The sequence below is a fragment of the Nerophis ophidion genome, linkage group LG09, assembly GCF_033978795.1.
Source record: "Nerophis ophidion isolate RoL-2023_Sa linkage group LG09, RoL_Noph_v1.0, whole genome shotgun sequence".
Taxonomy (NCBI): Eukaryota; Metazoa; Chordata; class Actinopteri; order Syngnathiformes; family Syngnathidae; genus Nerophis; species Nerophis ophidion.
Genome location: NC_084619.1, coordinates 62,213,073 through 62,238,072, shown reverse-complemented (window position 1 = coordinate 62,238,072; position 25,000 = coordinate 62,213,073). Strand labels below are relative to the sequence as shown.

Here is a 25,000-nt window from a genome sequence, read left to right as displayed (position 1 = left end):
GAGGGTTCTTTTTCAAACAGATATGAATTGTACTTAAATAATTGTCAAAAAACTGAAACTGTAGCTATGGTCGATAATTCTGTCATATTTATTGTGGCGTTCTTGCTCAAATGTTGATTAAAATGCATTGTTATAATCTAAATAAAGTATTCAATGTGGAGCTTCCGGTGGCAGGCAAAACTTAAGAATTGTAAATAAAAATGCAGCATGCCGTTGCATGCAAATAAATAACTCCGACATTTGAAGTCGATAAAGTACAGAATGAACTCTTCTGTCTTGAATAAAACATTTGTGAAAATAAAAATGTAGCATTAAGCGTGTAGTTTAAAAACGATTCCAGAAAAAACAATTCTTGATTCATAATCAATACTTTTTTAATAACATTTTTTTGCCATTTTTTTGATTAACTACATTCCTCCGTAAATAGATTAAAAAGCTCTGATAAATGTCTATATTGCTTTCAAAAAAAAAATGGTTTTGTTTAAAATGCCTCCTAAACATTTAATAAAGTGAAATACAAATATGACAAGAGAAAGTAATATATATATATATATATATATATATATATATATATATATATATATATATATATATATATATATATATTATTTTTTTTAAATCGATTTACATTTTTTTAGGAATTGTTACAAATAAGAATCGACTAATTCGAAACACTGTTTTTTTTTTGGACGCCTTGTGTGAATATATTTATTTGTACAGTAATCTATTTATATCTGCACCCTATTGATTTTTTATCCTGCGCAACCATGAGCTAATGCAATGTAATTTCGTTCTTATCTGTACTGTAAAGTTCAAATTTGATTGACAATAAAAAGGAAGTCTAGTCTAAATGATTCCACCACAGGAAACAACTTTTTAGCAGGAGTTTGCTTGTTTGTTGTGTTCTTGTTGGCCTCGTTAAAGACTTGTATTTCCCACACTCAACTGGTTGCTTCGGTTTCACACGCTGGAAAAAAGTTTTGTTGTGCTGCTTCCTTTTTTTAAAGAAACTTTGCAGCGTGCAGTCACTTGTTCCACGCCCGTTGCCGCAAACCCAAACCACTCACAACACTTTTCTTTTCTTTGGAACAAACGTCTCGTTTGCGTTAGCATTAGCCATGTTGTGCTAGGTGTGTGAAACTCCGCTAGGGAAATAAATAATTTTATAGTAAATTATAAATTGTTTTAATTGTCTGCAACAAAAAACTCAAATTTATCAATAAAATCAATTTATTGCCCGGGCCTTTTTGTTTTATTTGCACAGTTTAGAAATAAATACACAAAAAACCCCCTCTGCAAAAATAGCAATGTATAAAAAGGAGACAAAAATATTAATAGTATTTAATGCATGATAACACTCTCTTAAAATGAAGAAGATTATACACATCAAAGATGTTCGTGTGCAATGTTTCTTGTCAATACTGTGCCAGGATGCAGAACAAGTGGAACAGTAAGACCAGATGGATTTTATCCGTAGTAAAACATCTCGTAGCTCTTGTCAATCTTCTCTGAACATTAGCAACACGCTGCTTTTGCATCACGTGTCTTTGTTTACATGATCACAAGCAGGACACTTGAACCGCGGGACAAGGTTTTCAAGCTCCGGCCTCTCCTTGGCACTCTCGCTAGCTCGTCCGTATTTGTTTGCCAAGCAGACGCGTGACCCGCGTGCACACTTACTGTCCGTCACCTTTCAAGCGTCAAAGGCTTCAAAGATGTCCCGTTACCAACTAGTTCTGACTATGGCGGTAGTTGAGTTCCGTCACGAGCAGGTTATCGGGTTCAACTGAGACAGCAGATGGAGGGAGAGGTCACAGGGTCGCCAACAGTTACCAGCTATGTGTGTGTGTGTGTGTGTGTTCATAGAACGCTAGCAGAAGTTCAGTGGGCGGAGTCTGGTCCCACGTTTGACCGCGTGTCCCACTTTTGTCCAGGTTTGACAGACTGGAGGTTCTGGCCGTTTTTGCCTCCACTGTTCTGATCCAGCTGGGAGCCTTGTTCATCCTGAAGGAGAGGTGTGTACAGTATGTCTACACACACACACACACACACACACACACACACACACACACACACACATGAAGAGATGGTTTGAAGTTGAAAAGCATCACATGTCACTCTGTCTTCCTTCATTAAAATTACAATTATTTCTTAGCGTGGCTGGCAGCAACAAAGACTATTTCCACAACAAAACAAAACATATCTCCAACTGTCTGCCTCCATTATTGCCCTCACACAGGGTGCACCAACACACACACACACGACAGAACAATTGGACCCCATCCTCACTCCAACAAGCCGGTGTTTACTACAACTTAACCACAGCTTCCAGACTATACACCTTCAAATGTCCACCATTGCATGAGGCTTGTCCCCACACCTTTTATTTTGGTACTTTTCAAAATAAAGTGCTCCACGTCAAAATGTCATCATAGGAGGAATGCAAGCATTTGACCTAGAGCAGGGGTCACCAACGCGGTGCCTGCGGGCACCAGGTAGCCCTTAAGGGCCAGATGAGTCGCCCGCTGGCCTGTTCTAAAAATAGCTCAAATAGCAGCATTTACCAGTGAGCTGCCTCTATTTTTTTTATTTTACTTATTTACTAGCAAGCTGGTCTTGCTTTGCTCGACATTTTTATCTCTAAGAGAGACAAAACTCAAATAGAATTTGAAAATCCAAGAAAATATTTTAAAGATTTGGTCTTCATTTGTTTAAATGAATTCATTTACTTTTTTACTTTGCTTCTTATAACTTTCAGAAAGACAAGTTTAGAGAAAAAATACAACCTTAAAAATGATTTTAGGATTTTTAAACACATATAGCTTTTTACCTTTTAAATTTCTTCCTCTTCTTTCCTGACAATTTAAATCAATGTTCAAGTACATTTTTTTTTATTGTAAAGAATAATAAATACATTTTAATTAAATTCTTCATTTTAGCTTCTGTTTTTCGACGAAAAATATTTGTGAAATGTTTCTTCAAACTTATTATGATTAAAATTCATAAAAATTCTTCTGGCAAATCTAGAAAATTTGTAGAATCAAATTTAAATCTTATTTCAAAGTCTTTTGAATTTCTTTTAAAATTTTTGTTCTGGAAAATCTAGAAGAAATAATGATTTGTCTTTGTTAGAAATATAGCTTGGTCCAATTTGTTATATTTTCTAACAAAGTGCAGATTGGATTTTAACCTATTTAAAACATTTAATCAAAATTCTAAAATTTATTTTAATCAGGAAAAATTACTAATGATGTTCCGTAAATTATTTTTTTAACTTTTCAAAAAGATTCGAATGAGCTAGCTTTTCTCTTAATTTTTTTCGGTTGAATTTTGAATTTTAAAGAGTCGAAATTGAAGATAAACTATGTTTCAAAATTGAATTTTCATTTTTTACGTGTTTTCTCCTCTTTTAAAAAGTTCAATTAAGTGTTTTTTTCATCATTTATTCTCTACATAAAAACCTCCGTTAAAGGAAAAAAAATGTACGACGGAATGACAGACAGAAATACTATTTTTTTTATATATATACATTTATTTATTAAAGGTAAATTGAGCAAATTGGCTATTTCTGGCAATTTATTTAAGTGTGTATCAAACTGGTTGGTAGCCCATCGCATTAATCAGTACCCAAGAAGTAGCTCTTGGTTTCAAAAAGGTTGGTGACCCCTGACCTAGAGGCACTTACAGGTCTAAGCTCCATGAGACTGCTGTTTATTTACCTGAATCTGTGCAGGTTCAGGCCTATTTTGGAAGGTTTAGAGGCAAATATAAAAAAGCCATCATGAAAACATTTCAAATGGGAAGGTGTGGATTAATACACTCTTAAGAACAGTAATTAAAAAAAAAAAAAGATTTAAGCCATCACCAAGAGGTTCCTGCGACGTCACTTCACTTGACACTTACAAGGATTTAGAGAAGAAAAGATTGGGGGCATATCATGTCTTTACATCTGAGGGGTCCACAAATTAAACATTAATTGGACATATTGGTGCATGGCTAAGTAATGTATTTTATTGACATGAGTGCTGCTGTGATCGTGACGCTAATGGAAAAAAGGATAAGTTTGTTTGCAGTTGATTTCCTGCTACAAATTTTAATTCATGTCTGCAGTTGTTTTAATGCTGTAAAGTTGATATTATGTCTCATTAATTTGCTGGAGATGTTCCTGTTGTTCAGCAATGTTCACTAGCGATATCAAGATTCACTATATGCATATATTGACAGTACAGGCCAAAAGTTTGGACACACCTTCTCATTCAATGCGTTTTCTTTATTTTCTTGACTATTTATATTGTAGATTGTCATTGAAGGCATCAACACTATGAATGAACACATGTGTAGTTATGTACTTAACAAAAAAAAGGTGAAATAACTGAAAACATGTTTCATATTCTAGTTTTTTAACAATAGCCACCCTTTGCTCTGAATTCTGCTTTGCACACTCTTGGCATTCATTCTCTCGATGAGCTTCAAGAAGTAGTCACCTGAAAGGGTTTTGACTTTACAGGTCTGTGTGAAGCTCATCGAGAGAATGCCAAGAGTGTGCAAAGCAGTAATCAGAGCAAAGGGTGGCTATTTTGAAGAAACTACAATATAAAACGTGTATTCAGTTACTTTACCTTTTTTTGTTATAACCCCACATGTGTTCATTCATAGTTTTGATGCCTTCAGTGGCAATCTACAATGTAAATGGTCATGAAAGTGCATTGAATAAAGAGAAAGCGTGTCCAAACTTTTGGCCTGTACTGTATATTATTCATCTACTTTATTAATACTATTAAGCATATGTACATACAGTATATTATACGTATTACTTGTACATACAGTATATTACACTTATTACCTGTATATACAGTATATTGCACTTGTTACTTGTACATACAGTATATTATACTTATTACTTGTACATACAGTATATTACACTTGTTACTTGTACATACAGTATATTATACTTATTACTTGTACATACAGTATATTACACTTACTACTTGTACATACAGTATATTATACTTACTACTTGTACATAGAGTATATTACACTTATTACTTGTACAAATTCATTCAACATTTAAATAATTAAATATTGAAAACACAATTACACCAATTCAAACATGAATTAATATATCAAATATGTGAATATTAATTGAAATGCACACTAAATGACAACATCACAAAGTATTTTTCTATTGCAGTACAATATACACAAAGTACTTTAGCTAGGTTTCACTTGCCAACTTCTTCCCCGATTGAGTTTCCGGAAACAAACTCTTTGTGCTTTACGCGCTCAAGTTGTCTCCAAAACATTTAAGGGCAGATGGAGTGGCCATTTGTGTCGTCAATGAGTCTGTGTGTGTGTGTGTGTGTGTGTGTGTGTGTGTGCGTGTGTGTGTGTGTGTGTGTGTGTGTGTGTGTGTGTGTGTGTGTGTGTGTGTGTGTGTGTGTGTGTGTGTGTGCGCTCACGTGCGTGCGTGCGTGTGAGTGTGTGTGTATGTGGTGTCAGTGTGCATTGGTGTTAGTGTATTTCCTGTTGGTTCTCACCTTGTCTCCTTATATTCACCTAACATGTCTCAATCACTATTCTTTCTCTCCCACACGCACACACACAAACACACACACACACACACACACACATACTTGTTTGACACAATAACAAAAAGAAACATGCAACTTTAAAGTGAACTTTTGAGAAAAAGATCAACCGATTATCGGCACCGATATTTGGTATTTTGATCAATATTGTATCCTATTTTTATATCATAACGATATCAACCAATACACTATATAAACATGAAATATTAGGTCTGTGAATCTGTGGGCATCACACGATTCGATTCAGTTCTTGGGGGTAACGATTTGATTCAGAATCGATTATCAATACAAAGTCTTTACTTTACATCCCTCCATAAAATAGATAAACACTTCTGACTAGAGATGTCCGATAATGGCTTTTTTTACTGATATTCAGATATTGTCCAACTCTTAATTACCGATTCCGTTATCAACCGATACCGATATATACAGTTGTGGAATTAACACATTATTATGCCTCATTTTGTTGCGATGCCCCGCTGGATGCATTAAACAATGTAACAAGGTTTTCCAAAATAAATCAACTCAAGTTATGGAAAAAAATGCCATATTTATTATTGAAGTCACAAAGTGCATTATTTTTTTCAACATGCCTCAAAACAGCAGCTCCGAATTTGGGACATGCTCTCCAAGAGAGAGCATGAGGATGTTAAGGTGGGCGGGGTTGAGGTATGGGGGGGTATGGGGTAGTGGAGGTGTATATTGTAGCGTCCCGGAAGAGTTAGTGCTGCAAAGGGTTCTGGGTATTTGTTCTGTTGTGTTTATGTTGTGCTACGGTGGTGATGTTCTCCCGAAATGTGTTTGTCATTCTTGTTTGGTGTGGGTTCACAGTGTGGCGCATATTTGTAACAGTGTTAAAGTTGTTGATACGGCCACCCTCAGTGTGACCTGTATGGGCATTGACCGAGTGTGCCTTGCATTCACTTGTGTGTGTGTGTGAAAAGCCGTAGATACTATGTGATTGGGCCGGCACGCAAAGGTAGTCAGTGCCTTTAAGGATTATTGGCGCTCCGTACCTCTCCCTACTAGGTCCGTGTACCACTCAGTACAGCGGCGTTTTAAAAAGTGATAAATTGTACTTTTTGAAACCGATACGGATCATTTCCGATATTGCATTTTAAAGCATTTATCAGCCCATAAATGCTCTCTCAGGGAGAGCATGTCCCAAATTCCAAGCTGCTGTTTTGAGGCATGTTAAAAAAAATAGATATGGCAGTGCCATGTTGGCATTTTTTTCCATAAGTTGAGTTGATTTATTTTGGAAAAACTTGTTACATTGTTTAATGCATCCAGCGGGGCATCGCAACAAAATTAGGCATAATAGTGTGTTCATTCCACCACTGTATATATCGGTATCGGTTGATATCGAAATCGGTAATTAAGAGTTGGACAATATCAGAATGTCGGCCAAAAACCCATTATCGGACATCTCTAATTATGTCACTACTGGTCCCACCTTTCCTAAAAAAACATGTTAAAAAAAAACTTTAAACCTTTTCCAGATGTTTACTGACATAAAATATTCACCTTTGAATAACTTTTACTGCAAATGAATATCGCTTATCGACCTGCTTGACTACTAATAATCAATCTTAATGGGCAATGTTGTGTTGCTATTTGAAGTTGCCTTGCTACAATCTATACGTCATTGACCGTTTGTGTGTGTGTGTGTTTCAGCGTGGAGCGCTTCATGGAGCAGCCTGAGGTCCATACGTGAGTATTAGTGACACACTCCCTTTCATTGTGACACACACTCACACACACACTCTGGCAGCTGTTGACAAAAGCAAAGCTCTCCAGGGATGCGACCAATCCCACATCACACAAGTTTATTTGTTGTTCTCATCAGACGAGGTTAAAGAAACGCTAAGTCGGCAGACTTAACTGGAAAAAAAAAGGGAGTTAAAAGAGAGTGAAGGATTAAAGAGTTGTAACAATTGTGTATGTGAGGACGACTGATAAAACTGCCCACTTGGGTCCACTAATCACGCGGGACAATCCATTTAGGAGCCCAAACATTGGTCCAAACAATCAGCGGGGGGCAAAGGGCCGCCCGACAGTGAGCCACTGACTGGACACACACACACACACACACACACACACACACACACACACACACACACACACCAATCAGAAGAGATTAGCGACAAGCAGCGAGGGAGAAGGTACGTGTCCGCGGCCCGACACCTGTCCGTCTCTCATGGCGTCCACCCAGGGAGGGCGGCGGGCAGCGGGGGTGTAATCTCGTCACAGGAGACAGGTTTAAGGCTCGCCCGGTTTGATCTGCCCAAAGCCCTCACTAATCCCTTTTATTGTGGGGAGAGCCGCAAACCGCACTCCTAACAATGACAAGCGAGCCGCTCTCCACAGCACACACACACACCACTCGGCGCAAAGTCGTCCTTGTCGGGGCTTCGCTACACGACACCAAGACTTGTGGTGACAGTCGCTCATGAAGGATACAAACAATGTGGTCCTCAGCCCCTGCAGGCTGACAGGTTTGCACCAAATTGGTTTCAATGACAGCCATTTGTCTCCCGGGTATCTTATTTTGAAAGAACCCCCACTTCCTGCCCGTGCGTCAAACTCTCGCACTTGATGGAGCCTCCTACATCATTGTGTGCTACTACAGGTTGCAGGTAGACAAGGACAGGTGTTCCACTGATTCTGTGTTAAGCTGAGTTTATTGCAACAATGCTGTAGTAATACGTAGGAAAATACTATCATAACAAGTAGGATAATACTGCAGTAACAGGTAGGATAATACATTAGTAATTGGTAGGATAATACTGTCGTAATACATAGGATAATACTGTAGTAACAACTAGGCTAATACTGTAGTAACAACTACGATAATACTGTCGTAATACGTAGGATAATACTGTAGTAATACGTAGGATAATACTGTAGTAACAACTAGGCTAATACTGTAGTAACAACTACGATAATACTGTCGTAATACGTAGGATAATACTGTAGTAATACATAGGATAATACTGTAGTAACAACTAGGCTAATACTGTAGTAACAACTACGATAATACTGTCGTAATACGTAGGATAATACTGTAGTAATACGTAGGATAATACTGTAGTAACAACTACGATAATACTGTCGTAATAGGTAGGATAATACTGTAGTAATACGTATGATATTACTGTAGTAACAACTAGGATAATACTGTAGTAACAACTAGGATAATACTGTAGTAACAACTAGGATAATACTGTAGCAATACATAGGATAATACTGTAGTAACAGGTAGGATAATACTGTAGTAACAACTACGATAATACTCTAGTAATACATAGGATAATACTGTAGTAACAACTAGGCTAATACTGTAGTAACAACTACGATAATACTGTCGTAATACGTAGGATAATACTATAGTAATACGTAGGATAATACTGTAGTAATACGTATGATATTACTGTAGTAACAACTACGATAATACTGTCGTAATAGGTAGGATAATACTGTAGTAATACGTATGATATTACTGTAGTAACAACTAGGATAATACTGTAGTAACAACTAGGATAATACTGTAGTAGTACGTAAGATAATACTGTAGCAATACATAGGATAATACTGTAGTGACAGGTAGGATAATACTGTCGTAATAGGTAGGATAATACTGTAGTAATACGTATGATATTACTGTAGTAACAACTAGGATAATACTGTAGTAGTACGTAAGATAATACTGTAGCAATACATAGGATAATACTGTAGTGACAGGTAGGATAATACTGTAGTAATTGGTAGGATAATACTGTAGTAACAACTAGGATAATACTGTAGTAATTGGTAGGATAATACTGTAGTGACAACTAGGATAATACTGTAGTAATACGTAGGATAATACTGTAGTAACAACTAGGATAATACTGTAGTAACAACTAGGATAATACTGTAGCAATACATAGGATAATACTGTAGTGACAGGTAGGATAATACTGTAGTAATTGGTAGGATAATACTGTAGTAACAACTAGGATAATACTGTAGTAATACGTAGGATAATACTGTAGTAATACGTAGGATAATACTGTAGTAACAACTAGGATAATACTGTAGTAATACGTAGGATAATACTGTAGTAATTGGTAGGATAATACTGTAGTGATTGGTAGGATAATACTGTAGTAATACGTAAGATAATACTGTAGTAATACATAGGATAATACTGTAGTAACAAGTAGGATAATACTTTAGTAATACATAGGATAATACTGTCTTAACATCTAGGATAATACTGTAGTAATACGTAGGATAATATTGTGGTAACAACTAGGACAGTACTGTAGTAAAACATTGGATAATACTGTAGTAACAAGTAGGATAATATTGTAATAACAACTAGGATAATACGTAGAATAATACTGCAGTAACAAGTACAAAACCCAAAACCAGTGAAGTTGGCACCTTGGTAAATAAAAACAGAATACAATGATTTGCAAATCCTTTTCAACCTATATTCAATTGAATAGACTGCAAAGACAATAAATTTAACGTTCGAATGTAAAACTTTATTTTTTGCAAATATTAGCTCATTCGGAATTTGATGCCTACAACATGTTTAAAAAATGCTGGCACAAGTGGTAAAAAAGACTGAGAAAGTTGAGGAATGCTCATTAAAAAAATATTAGGAACATCCCACAGGTGGACAGACCAATCAGGAACAGGTGCGTGCCATGATTGGGTATAAAAGCAGCTTCCATGAAATACTCAGTCATTCACAAACAAGGATGGGGCGAAGGTCACCAGTTTGTGAACAGATGTGTGAGCAAATTGTGCAAGGACAACATTTCTCAACCAGCTAATGCAAGGAATTTAGGGATTTCACCATACAGTATACGCTCCGTAATATCATCAAAAGGTTCAGAGAATCTGGAGAAATCACTGCACGTAAGCGGCTTAGCCCATGACCTTGGATCCCTCAGGCGGTATTACATCAAAAAGCGACATCAGTGTGTAAAGGATATCACCACATTGGCTCAGAAAACCAGTGTCACTAACTACAGTTTGTCGCTACATCTGTAAGTGCAAGTTAAAACTCTACAATGCAAAGCCAAAGCCATTTATCAACAACACCCAGAAATGCCACCGGCTTTGCTGGGCCCGAGCTCATCTAAGATTGGACTTATGCAGAGTGTAAAAGTGTTCTGTGGTCTGACTAGTCCACATTTCAGATTGTTTTTGGAAACTGTTGACATCGTGTCCTCCGGAACAAAGAGGAAAATAACTATCCGGATTGTTATTGGCGCTAAGTTGAAAAGCCAGCAGCTGTGTACGGGGGTGTATTAGTGCCCAAGGCATGGGTAACTTACACATCCGTGGAGGCACCATTAATCCTGAAAGGTACATACAGGTTTTGATCTTCCAAGCAACATCTTTTTCATTGACGCCCCTGCTTATTTCAGCAAGACACTGCATAGCCACGTGTTACAACAGCGTGCCTTTTATAGTAAAAAAGTGCGGGTAATAGTCTGGCCTGCCTGTAGTCCAGACCTGTCTCCCATTGAAAATGTGTGGCGCATTTGAAGCCTAAAATTCTACAACGGAGACTCCGGACTGTTGAACAACTTAAGCTGTACATCTAGAAAGAATGGGAATTATTTCCACCTGAAAAGCTAAGTGTATATTGTCTATTGTTAGCGAACTGTGGTGCTGAATTCCCCCCAGGGATCAATAAAGTACTTTTTATTCTGTTATATTCTATTCTATGTAGCGGACTGCCTCTAAGTAATGTTGTCATTATCCATGCCGACAAAGCAAGCGTGCCTGCTAGAAAGCATGCAAAAGTAAGGCTCCACGTTTCAAAATGCGCTAGCTGGATGCTAATTTACGTTGGATATGCAAAAACATGCTACTAGTTAGTGATTTTACATGGCAATTTCAACACCTCCAGACGTTCAGGAGAACTAAGAAGCAGACTTTAGGTGTGAGGAGGGTTGGAATGATTGACTGAGTGGAAGTTCCCCTCAATAGAGGATATTTGATGGAGGAGGAGCCTAAACGTCATCTTGTTGTTGTTGTTTTGTCTGCAGAGGTCGCCTGCTGGTGGGCACGTTTGTGGCGCTCTTCTTCAACCTGCTCACTCTCATGTCAGTGCGCAACAAACCCTTCGCCTGCGTGTCCCAAGGTACCACAACACGCGTGTGTGTGTGTTTGCGCGTGCGTGTGTTTGATAATCCTCACTCTCTCAGGAGTGGAACAACAATTTTACTTTTGTTCTATTGGATTATCATAGTCAATTGTCACGTCACCCAGGAATCCCCAAGGTCAAAGGTTAGACCCTCCTCTTTAAAGTACCAGTAGAGTGGAAAAAACAATAAATGGGTTGTACTTGTATAGCGCTTTTCTACCTTCAAGGTACTCAAAGCGCTTTGACACTACTTCCACATTTACCCATTCACACACACATTCACACACTGATGGAGGGAGCTGCCATGCAAGGCGCCAACCAGCACCCATCAGGAGCAAGGGTGAAGTGTCTTGCTCAGGACACAACGGACGTGACGAGGTTGGTTCTAGGTGGGATTTGAACCAGTGACCCTCGGGTTGCGCACGGCCACTATCCCACTGCGCCACGCCGTCCCTAATGAAGGTATTGTCATATCTCTCTGATTTATGACATCAAAGGACTGACAAAGGTTGTGAATAAATAAATACGATCAAAATAGTGTCAATCTCACTGAGATTCCTGAGCCATTTTTACAGATAATGAGGATGCCAGTGACGTAGGAGGAACCACCGATTCCTTCCCCATCAACAATAATGCTATTGAAGCACACTTGGTCAGCGCCAACAACGATTACTTTGGGAAAATGTATGATCCAGAACCTTATATTTTTGAGCCCGAATACAAGGAGGATGAGCAATAAGTTTTAAAAGCTGAGTGTAGGTTTAATGTGACGCTATTGCATTAGCATCATTGCCAGGTGCTAATCATACAAACTAACCATAGTAAAACAAACACTCACTGTGATATTTCCACTCTCGCTTGGGTGCTCACATAAATCCATTTAAATGAAGATTCAATCGCAATTCTCACAAAGTGTTAAAAAGAGTTGCTGCGACTAGCGTCTTTTTGACCATCTCATGTGAAAGTGGACAACTTTGTCTACTAGCAGGTGGGATACTTATAATTCAGAATTTACTTTTAGCAAGTTTGAGACCAAGGAGAAGCAACCACTGCCTTATAGTGTGTCAACAATAGAAACGTAAGCTAGCATTAGTCCACTCTTGTCAATGCACCTCTAAAATAGCCCATCTGCGTTAGCACTTATAATAACAATATCACTCATTTTCAGGTCACGACATGTAAATGGGGTATTCTTGGCGCATTTTAGGGAGTATAATGAGAGGATCCTCCATCTGTTGACTCAATTGTTTGATATTTCATTTACCATTTAGAATGCAGAACAAAATAAAAGCATACGTGTTCTTGTCTTACATAAGGATTGTGAATGCTAAACAGCACATCTCTTTACAATGGTTGCGTATTTCCAGTATGACTGCCCTAATAATACGGTCAGTGCGCAGAAGTGTTCCTACAGTGACGTTGAATCTACGTTAATTACCGAAGGTGTGCAGAGCGGAATATTCAAAATGGCATTTTGTGATGTTTAGACGGTAATTTCACATACTTTGTGGATTGTAACTACAATTAATTTGGTTTAATGGACACAATCAAGATATAAAGTCAACTTCTTTTTACACTCCACTGATACTTGAAGAAGTGATTTGGCTCCTTTCCTACTACCTTCTCTCCTTCTCCTTAGTCCCTCAGTCCCTCTTTCCTTCCTTTAGTGCCTCCATTGAAGACCATCATCTTGATTGAAGCAATGTGTCCTTCTCCTCCTTCCTCTTACCTTTCCTTCACCTTCCAGTCTTCCTCTGATCCACATCTCTCCTCACTGTACCAATTAATGAGGTCAGCGTGTGTGCGTGCGTGCGTGCGTGTGTCTCAGCTGTCTACTGCGTTGTGAGCAGTCTCAACATCACTTAACATCTGACATTTTTGGATGGGAGGGGCATGAAACTACACAAACACACACACACGTGCATTTTGCTGAAATACACATTATCTCTCACTCATTGCACACACACATACACACACTCTCTCTCTCTCTCTCGCTCTCTGATGGAGCGAGACTAAAAGTGTGTTATGCAACAATGTTCCAGACAGTGGAGATGTTTTGTGCCGGGGGGCGGCGGTCGCCGGTGGGGGTCGGGGGCTGGGGTTGTAGTGGTTTGTGGCGTGGGGGGGGCCGAGCAGAGGGATGTGCCAACACACGCCGATGGTCGCCCTCCTCGTTCACACACATCATAAATAAGTCAGTCCATTAAAATGTTTGTTTGTGCTTACTCACAGCAGCAAAACAAACAGAGCGAGGACTCACACACACACACACACACACACACACACACACACACACACACACACACACAGTGAGCAGGATGGGACGTGATGGCAGCGTGACCTGACGCTGAGCCTGCAGGGCTCCGAGCGTCGTCAAAGATTAAAGGAGCGGCGGCGCAGCCTCCCGTGCACCACTAATGATTTTTTAAAAGCGCGCTGGCTGATCTTTTCACTCCTGTCTGCTAACTTTTATTTGAGGGATGACTGTATTTTTCGGACTATAGATTGCACCAGTAGAAGAAGAAAATATTTCCATATATTACCCGCACCGGACTATCAGTCGCAGATATTTATGTTGTAAAATTAGTTATTTACACATACATATTTAATAAATGTTACATATAGAGATGTCCGATAATATCAGACTGCCGATATTATCGGCTGATAAATACTTGAAAATGTAATATCGGAAATTATCGCTATCAGTGTCGGAATTATCGGTATCGGTTTCAAAAAATAAAATGTATGACTTTTCAAAACGCCGCTGTGTACTCGGACGTAGGAAGAAGTACAGAGCGCCAATAAACCTTAAAGGCACTGCCTTTGCGTGCCGGCCCAATCACAAAATGTGATACGGCTTTTCACAAACACAAGTGAATGCCATGCATACTTGGTCAACAGCCATACAGGTAACACTGAGGGTGGCCGTGTAAACAACTTTAACAATGTTGCAAATATGCGCCACACTGTGAACCCACACCAAACAGGAATGACAAACACATTTCGGGAGAACATCTGCAGCGTAACACAACAGAATAAATACCCAGAATCCCTTAAAGCACTAACTCTTCCGGGACGCAACAATATACACCCACCTCAACCTCGCCCACCTCAACCTCCTCATGCTCTCTCAGGGAGAGCATGTCCCAAATTCCGAGCTGCTGTTTTGAGGCATGTTTTAAAAAAAAAAAATGCACTTTGTGACTTCAATAATATATGGCAGTGCAATATAATATGGCAGTGCCATGTTGGCATTTTTTTCCATAATTTGAGTGTGGTCTGCCCAAGCCGTAGCGGCGCTCGATTCTAATACACTTTTCCACCACTCAGGGCAGTAATGACAATACCAAGCCAACAAAAGAAGTCTGGAGCTAGAATTAAGCGCAAAAATTATGACTTAAGTGGTGACGCTGTGTTTTATTCGCTTTGTTTAGTTAAAATATGTTCATTATTATTTTACTTTATTTTGTCTGTCTATCTGTGTTGGCCCTGCGATGATGTGGCGACTTGTCCAGGGTCTACCCCGCCTTCCGCCCGATTGTAGCTGAGATAGGCTCCAGCACCCCCCACGACCCCAAAGGGAATAAGCGTTGGAAAATGGATAGATGGAGTTGATTTATTTTGGAAAACCTTGTTACATTGTTTAATGCATCCAGCGGGGCAACACAACAAAATTAGGCACATTAATGTGTTCATTCCACGACTGTATATATCGGTATTGGTAATTAAGAGTTGGACAATATCGGATATCGGCAAAAAAGCCATTATCGGACATCTATATTTACATAACTTAATTGTTTCCGAACACGGCAGTAAAACAGCCATTCAAACAAAACAGAAGTCATCGTCATGGAGCCACTAGCTGTGCAAGCTAGCTCTCCACTTAGCTGAACAGACTCAATAACTCCACGGTGACGTTTCGGTGAATTTACTGAGGAATTTGTGAAACTGAAACAATACAAAAAGAATACCATTGTAAGTGAATAATACTACAGACACTCCTAAACGTGTTAGCATGTTAGCTAATGCTAACGAGGCTATCTTGATTACATTACGATAGCACGTACAAATGTGCATGAAAACGCTCCTACGGACGTCACACATGGGACGCTTTAGTAAGTAGGAAGTGTTTTAGTTATATTGTAAAACGTACAAAGGTTGTCTGGAGTGATGGAGGAAGAATCCCTACGAGTAGGAACGCTATGGACAGCCAGCGGCGCTTCTTTCAACTGAAAGCACTAAACAGAAGAAAATGTTGTCGACGTTCTCCCTGCAGTGAGCGTGTCCAAAAGATGGCGCCACAGCACGCATAATAACGCATCGTTTCAGTGTTGTGAACGCTCGGCTTATAGAGTGGCCTGGCCAGCAATTTGAGTGTTCCAGGTTCGATCCCCGCGTCCGCCATCCTCGTCACTGCCGTTATTTTCCTTGGGCAAGACACTTTTACCCACCTGCTCCCAGTGCCACTCACACTGGTTTAAATGTAATTTAGATATTGGGTTTCACTATGTAAAGCGCTTTGAGTCTCTAGAGCAGGGGTCACCAACCTTTTTGAAGCCAAGAGCTACTTCTTGGGTACTGATTAATGCGAAGGGCTACCAACCAGTTTTATACACACTTAAATAAATTGCCAGAAATGTGCTCAATTTACCTTTAATAAATAAATCTATATATATATAAAAAAAAAAATGGTATTTCTGTCTGTCATTCCGTCCGACATTTTTTTTCCTTTTACGGAAGGTTTTCTGTAGAGAATAAATGATGAAAAAAACACTTAATTGAACGGTTTAAAAGAGGAGAAAACACGAAAAAAATTTGAATCAAATTTTGAAACATAGTTTATCTTCAATTTCGACTCTTTAAAATTCAAAATTCAACCGAAAAAAATTAAGAGAAAATTAAAAAAATTATTTATGGAACATCATTAGTAATTTTTCCTGATTAAGATTAATTTTTAGAATTTTGATGACATGTCAAATAGGTTAAAATCCAATCTGTATGATATATAACAAATTGGACCAAGCTATATTTTTAACAAAGACAAATCATTTCTTCTAGATTTTCCAGAACAAACTTTTTAAAAGAAATTCAAAAGACTTTGAAATAAGATTCAAATTTGATTCTACAGATTTTCTAGATTTGCCAGAATGATTTTTTTGAATTTTAATCATAAAAAGTTTGAAGAAATATTTGACAAATATTCTTCGTCGAAAAAAACAGAAGCTAAAATGAAGAATTAAATTGAAATGTATTTATAATTCTTTACAATAAAAAAATAAATAAATACTTGAACATTGATTTAAATTGTCAGGAAAAAAGAGGAAGAAATTTAAAAGGTAAAAAGGGATATGTGTTTAAAAATCCTAAAATCATGTTTAAGGTTGTATTTTTTCTCTAAACTTGTCTTTCTGAAAGTTATAAGAAGCAAAGTAAAAAAATTAATGTATTTATTTAAAAAAGTGAAGACAGAGTCTTTAAAATATTTTCTTGGATTTTCAAATTCTATTTGAGTTTTGTCTCTCTTAGAATTAAAAATGTCGAGAAAAGCGAGAACAGCTTGCTAGTAAATAAATAAAAGTCAAAAAATAGAGGCAGCTCACTGGTAAGTGCTGCTATTTGAGCTATTTTTAGAACGGGCCAGCGGGCGACTCATCTGGTCCTTACGGGCACCCCATTGGTGACCCCTGCTCTAGAGAAAAGTGCTACATAAATAGAATTTACTTGACTTCACAGTAATTCACACACACCATCAGCGTCATCATTGGAAATGTTTTGTGTGTTTTACAGCGGCCAGCAGCAGCTGGCTTCAGGAACACGTAGCAGATATGAGCAGAAGGTAAATATCTCATCATCAGCAGCAAGTCTTCCCCTGCACTAATATGATTAAATCACTAACTAACTTATTAACTAACTTCACTGTGGAGGATCATCTTTCCTTAAACGACTGTCCTCCATCACTTGAGTTCAAAGGGCAAAGTTCAACACACATGATACCTGGGAGGTCTCTATTGTCATCACACAGTGGACAGATTGTCTCTGCTCAACATGTCACTAGTCAACATGTCACTTAGTCAACATGTCACTATTCAACATGTCACTTAGTCAACATGTCACTATTCAACATGTCACTAGTCAGCATTTCACTAGTCAACACGTCAGCAGTGAATGTCATTAGTTAACATGTCATTAATGAACTTGTCAGTCGTGAATGTCTTTAGTGAATATGTCATTACATGTCACTAGTGAGCATGTCATTAGTGAACATGTGACTAGTGGGCATGTTATTAATGAACATGTCAGCACTGAATGTGAGTAGTGAACATGTCACTAGTGAACATGTCCTCACTGAGCGTGTGATTAGTAAACGTTTCGCAACTGAATGTGTCATTTAAGGACATTCATTAACATGTTTAGTAATGACATATTCATTAAGGACATGTTTAGTAATGACATGTTTATGAATGACATGTTATGATGAGGTGGCAACTTGTCCAGGGTGTACACGGCCTTCCGTCCGGATGCACCTGAGATAGGCTCCAGCACCCCCCGCCACCCTGAACGGGACAAGCGGTAGGAAATGGATGGATGGATGTTCATGAGTGACATGTTTATGAATGACATGTTTAGTAATGACTTGTTCATGAGTGACATGTGTAGTAATGATATGTTTACGAATAACATGTTCATGAGTGACATTTATTAATGACATGTTCATGAATGACATGTTTAGTAATGATATGTTTAGTAATTACTTGTTCATGAGTGACATGTTTAGTAATATGTTTACGAATAACAAGTTCATGAGTGACATTAATGACATGTTCATGAGTGACATGTTTAGTAATGACTTGTTCATGAGTGACATGTTTAGTAATTATATGTTTATGAATAAGTTCATGAGTGACATTTATTAATGACATGTTCATGAATGACATGTTTATTAATGATATGTTTAGTAATTACTTGTTCATGAATGACATGTTTAGTAATATGTTTATGAATAACAAGTTCATTAGTGACATTTATTAATGACATGTTCATGAATGACATGTTTATGAATGACATGTTTAGTAATGACTTGTTCATGAGTGGCATGTTTAGTAATGATATGTTTATGAATAATAAGTTCATGAGTGACATTTATTAATGACATGTTCATGAATGACATGTTTAGTAATGATATGTTTAGTAATTACTTGTTCCTGAGTGACATGTTTAGTAATGATATGTTTATAAATAACAAAGTCGGGAGTGACATTTTTTAATGACATGTTCTCGAGTGACATGTTTAGTAATTAAATGTTCATGTGTGACATGTTTAGTAATGACATTTTCACTAGTGATATGTTTAGTAATGACATGTTTATGAATGACACGTTTATGAATGACCTGTTTAGTAATGACATGATCATGAATTACATGTTTATTAATGACTTGTTCATGAATGTTTAGTAATGACATGTTAAAGGCCTACTGAAATGAGATTTTCTTATTCAAACAGGGATAGCAGGTCCATTCTATTTGTCATACTTGATCATTTTGCGATATTGCCATATTTCTGCTGAAGGGATTTAGTAGAGAACATCGACGATAAAGTTTGCAACTTTAGGTCGCTAATAAAAAAGCCTTGCCTTTACCGGAAGTAGCAGACGATGTGCGCGTGACGTCACTGGTTGTAGGGCTCCTCACATCCTCACATTGTTTACAATCATAGCCAGCAGCAGCTAGAGCTATTCGGACCGAGAAAGCGACAATTTCCCCATTAATTTGAGCGAGGATGAAAGATTCGTGGATGAGGAAATTTAGAGTGAAGGCCTAGAAAAAGAAAAAAAAGGCGAGGGCAGTGAGCGATTTAGATGTTTTCAGACACATTTACCAGGATAATTCTGGTAAATCCCCTATCTGCTTATTGTGTTGATAGTGTTTTAGTGAGTTAAATAGTACCTTAAAGTCGGAGGGGTGTGTCCACGAGTGTGTTGATGCCAGGGTCTCTGAGAAAAGTCGCGGCAGCAGGAGGACGCTGGCTCCGCTGATCTCCGGTAAGAGGCGACTTATTTCCACAATTTTCTCACCGAAAACTGCCGGTTGACATGTAGTCGGGATCCATGTTCGCTTGACCGCTCTGATCCATAGTAAAGCTTCACCTCTGGGAATTTTAAATAAGGAAACACCGGCTGTGTTTGTGTGGCTAAAGGCTAAAAGCTTCCCACCTCCATCTTTCTGCTTTGACTTCTCCATTATTAATTGAACAAATTGCAAAATATTCAGCAACACAGATGTCCAGAATACTGTGTAATTATGCGATTATAGCAGACTTCTTATAGCTTGGATCGGGCTGGAAAATAATGTCCGCTACAACCCGAGACGTCAAACGCACGCGTCATCATACGAGTCATCATACCGCGACATTTTCAACACGACACTTTGCGGGAAATTAAAAATTGCAATTTAGTAAACTAAAAAGGCCGTATTGACATGTGTTGCAATGTTAATATTTCATCATTGATATATAAACTATCAGACTGCGTGGTCGGTAGTAGTGGGTTTCAGTAGTTCTTTGATGAGAGACATGTTCATGAATGACACATTTCTAAATCACCTGTTTAGTAATGACATGATCATGAATGACATGTTCAGTAATGACTTGTTGATGAATGACATGTTTAGTAATGACTTGTTGATGAATGACATGTTCATGAATTAAATGTTTAGTAATGACATGTTCATGAGTGACTTGTTTAGTAATGACATGTTTATGAATGCCATGTTTATTAGTAAACACGTCAGCGACAGCAATGATCCTGATTGGCTGACAATATCCACATTGTTTTCTCCCTCAACACATTCTTCATCGTGTCCTTTCTCATGTTGCGACCCTAATGCTCAGGTCGTAATGTTACCTCGCGCTGTGTAAGCCCCCGTGGGTGCACTATGATACATACACACACACACACACACACACACACACACACACACACACACACACACACACACACACACACACACACAGGGTGAGCAATCCAGTTGGCGCGGCACAAGTGAGCTGTGATTGGCTGAGACGCCAAGTCTACAGGACACTCCAGCCTACTTTTTACTCCGTGTGTGCGTGTATGTATGTATATGTGTGTGTGTGTGTGTGTATTGTCATTGCGCTGCAGGGACTCAAGAGGTCAAAAGGTTATCATAATGGGACTGGTGTGAGGTGAAGGTCATTAAGTAGCAGCTCACTAACAAGCAATGTCTGCACGTGTGTGTGTGTGTGTCCGAATGTCTGACCCCCCCTCCCCAGTGTGTGGCTGGGTTACATAAAAGTGTGTTTACTATGACATATCAGGATGTAATACTGACATGGTATCTTTGTGCACTTATTTATGATAAGCTAATATAATTATTGATAGTCAGCACATGATTATATGCATTGTGTTTGTCTCTTTTCCACGAATGACTTTCTTCAGGCTTCTGACCGACTGTCGATTAGTTTTGTCAATACAAGACACGTCCAATGAAAGCAAAGTATGTGTATAATGACCCTTTGTGTGTGTGTGTGTGTGTGTGTGCGCAGTCTGTGCGGCATCATTCCAGGTCTCAGCAGCGTGCTGCTGCCGCGCATGAATCCCTTTGTCCTCATCAACCTGGCGGGGGCGCTGTCGCTCTGCGTCACCTACATGCTCATCGAGATCAAGTGAGGCATCCAACCTGGCCGCTCTGCTTTTGTGTCGCCATGGAAACGCTGCACGTTTGATGGCAGAAGGTTGACGAGTGTGTGTGTGTGTGTGTTGTGTGTAGTAACTACAACGCGGTGGACACGGCCTCAGCGGTCGCCATCGCCCTAATGACCTTTGGCACCATGTATCCCATGAGCGTCTACAGCGGAAAGGTGCTGCTGCAGGTAACACACCTTTATGCACACTTGTTGTACTCATCCATTAACTTAGTCATTTACTTACCTCCCTGCTTATTAAGTTATACAGTCGTGGTCAAGAGTGTACATAAACTTGTGAAGGACATAATGTCATGGCTGTCTTGAGTTTCCAAAAATTACAACTCTTTATTTTTTTGTGATTGGAGTGACTTGTTTGTCACCAAAAATATTCATGAAATCTGGTTCTTTTACTAATTTATTTTGGGTCCACTGAAAATGTGAGCAGAAGTATACATACAGCAACATACATTATCAATTTCGGCGATGTACATATGAGTTGGAAAACTGTGTTAGATGTAAATATAAACAGAATACAATGATTTGCAAATCATTTTCAACCCATATTCAGTTGAATATGCTACAAAGACAACATGTTTGGTGTTCATACTGATAAACATTTTTTTTTTTGCAAATAATCATTAACTTTAGAATTTGATGCCAGCAACACGTGACAAAGAAGTTGGGAAAGGTGGCAATGAATACTGATAAAGTTGAGAAATTCCCATCAAACACTCATTTGGAACATCCCATAGGTGTGCAGGCTAATTGGGAACAGTTGGGTGCCATGATTGGGTATTAAAGAACCTTCCATGAAATGCTGAGTAATTCACAAACAAGGATGGGGTGAGGGTCACCACTTTGTAAGCAAATTGTCGAACAGTTTTAGAACATTTCTCAACGAGCTATTGCAAGGAATTTAGGGATTTCACCATCTACGGCCCATAAAATCATCAAAAGGTTCAGAGAATCTGGAGAAATCACCGCACGTAAGCGATGATATCACGGACCGTTGATCCCTCAGGCGGTACTGCATCAAAAACAGACATCAGTGTTTAAAGGACATCACCACATGGGCTCAGGAACACTTCATAAAACCACTGTCAGTAACTACAGTTGGTCGCTACATCTGTAAGTGCAAGTTATGCAAAGCAAAACCCATTTATCAACAACACCAAGGAACGCCGCCGGCTTGGCTGGGCCCGAGCTCATCTAAGATGGACTGATGCAAAGTGGAAAGGTGTTGTATGGTCTGACGAGTCCTCATTTCAAATTATATTTGGAAACTGTGGACGTGGTGTCCTCCGGAACAAAGAGGAAAACAACCATCCGGATTGTTATAGGCGTGAAGTTGAAAAGCCAGCATCTGTGATGGTATGGGGGTGTATTAGTGCCCAAGGCATGTGTAACTTACACATCTGTGAAGGCACCATTAATGCTGAATGGTCCATCTAAATAGGGCTCATGTGACGCCATCATTAGACTCTGTTACAAACACGACAATGGGAAAGTCAAAGGAACTCAGCACAGATCTGAAAAAAACGAATCATTGACTTGAACAAGACATAAAAGTGACTTTGAAGCCATTTCAAAGCAGCTTAAGGCCCCAAGAGCAATTGTGCAAGACAATTGTTCGTAAGTATAAAGTGCATGGCACAGTTTTGTCACTGCCACGATCAGGAAGAAAACGCAATCTGTCACCTGCTGCTGAGAGAAAATTGGTCAGGATGATCAAGAGTCAACCGAGAACCACCAAAAAGCAGGTCTGCGATTAATTTGGAAACTGCTGGAATACAGTCAAGCACGTTTTGCATCGCCATGGACTGAGAGGCTACTATGCAGGAAGGAAACCTTTGCTCCAAAAGCAACACCTTAAAGCTTTACTGCTGATCTCATTGACAAAGATAAATGGAGCTGTTTGGCCACAATACCCAGCAAAATGTTTGGATGAGAAAAGGTGAGGCTTTTGATCCCAGGAACACCATTCCTACCGTCAAGAATGGTGGTGGGCCTGTTTTGCTGCCGATGGAACAATGAAAAAGGAGGATTACCTCCAAATTCTTCAGGACAACCTGAAGTCCTCAGCCTGGAAGTAGGGTCTTGGGCGCAGTTGGGTGTTCCATGACCCAAACACACGTCAAAAGTGGTAAAGGAATGGCTGAATCATACTAGAATGAAGGTTTTAGAATGGCCTTCCCAAAGTCCGGACCTTAACATGTGGACAATGCTGAAGAAACAAGTCCATTGTTCAATTTAGCTGAACTGCACCAATTTTGTCAAGAGGAGGGGTCAACAATTCAAGAAGAAGCTTGTGGATGGCTACCTAAAGCGCCTTATTGCAGTGAAACTTGCCAAAAATTAACATTGCTGTACGTATACTTTTGACCCAGCAGATTTGCTGACATTTTCAGTAGAGCCATAATAAATTTATAAAAGAGTCAAACTTCATGAATGTTTTTTTGTGACCAACAAGTATGTGCTGCAATCACTCCATCACAATAAAATACGAGTTGTAGAAATGATTGGAAACTCAAGACAGCCATGACATGATGTTCTTTAAAAGTGTACATAAACTTTTGACCACGACTGTATATACCTGCCTATGTAGTGACATATTTACTTATATACCTGCCTATGTAGTGACATATTTACTTATATACCTGCCTATGTAGTGACATATTTACTTATATACCTGCCTACTTGGTGACATATTTACTTATATACCTGCCTACTTGGTGACATATTTACTTATATACCTGCCTACTTGGTGACATATTTACTTATATACCTGCCTACTTGGTGACATATTTACTTATATACCTGCCTACTTGGTGACATATTTACGTATATACCTGCCTACTTGGTGACATATTTACTTATATACCTGCCTACTTGGTGACATATTTACTTATACCTGCCTACTTGGTGACATATTTACTTATATACCTGCCTACTTGGTGACATTTACGTATGTACCTGCCTACTTGGTGACATATTTACTTATATACCTGCCTACTTGGTGACATATTTACTTATATACCTGCCTACTTGGTGACATATTTACTTATACCTGCCTACTTGGTGACATATTTACTTATATACCTGCCTATGCAGTGACATATTTACTTATATACCTGCCTATGTAGTGACATATTTACTTATATACCTGCCTATGTAGTGACATATTTACTTATATACCTGCCTATGTAGTGACATATTTACTTATATACCTGCCTACTTGGTGACATATTTACTTATATACCTGCCTACTTGGTGACATATTTACTTATATACCTGCCTACTTGGTGACATATTTACTTATATACCTGCCTACTTGGTGACATATTTACTTATATACCTGCCTACTTGGTGACATATTTACTTATATACCTGCCTATGTAGTGACATATTTACTTATATACCTGCCTACTTGGTGACATATTTACTTATATACCTGCCTACTTGGTGACATATTTACTCATATACCTGCCTACTTGGTGACATATTTACTCATATACCTGCCTACTTGGTGACATATTTACTTATATACCTGCCTAC

General features: G+C 38.6%; 1 protein-coding gene across 3 annotated transcripts in view; it reads left to right on the top strand.

Annotated features, from left to right (window-relative positions):
• The window catches only part of slc30a6 (solute carrier family 30 member 6), a 129,787-nt gene that overhangs the window by 101,393 nt on the left and 3,394 nt on the right, over positions 1-25,000 (top strand). For all 3 annotated transcript variants that reach the window (XM_061911500.1, XM_061911499.1, XM_061911497.1), the window contains 6 exons: positions 1,935-2,015; positions 7,266-7,301; positions 11,645-11,739; positions 17,530-17,578; positions 21,305-21,424; positions 21,529-21,631. In XM_061911500.1, coding sequence (XP_061767484.1) covers positions 1,935-2,015; positions 7,266-7,301; positions 11,645-11,739; positions 17,530-17,578; positions 21,305-21,424; positions 21,529-21,631 — 484 coding nt within the window. The remainder of the gene's footprint in view (positions 1-1,934; positions 2,016-7,265; positions 7,302-11,644; positions 11,740-17,529; positions 17,579-21,304; positions 21,425-21,528; positions 21,632-25,000) is intronic.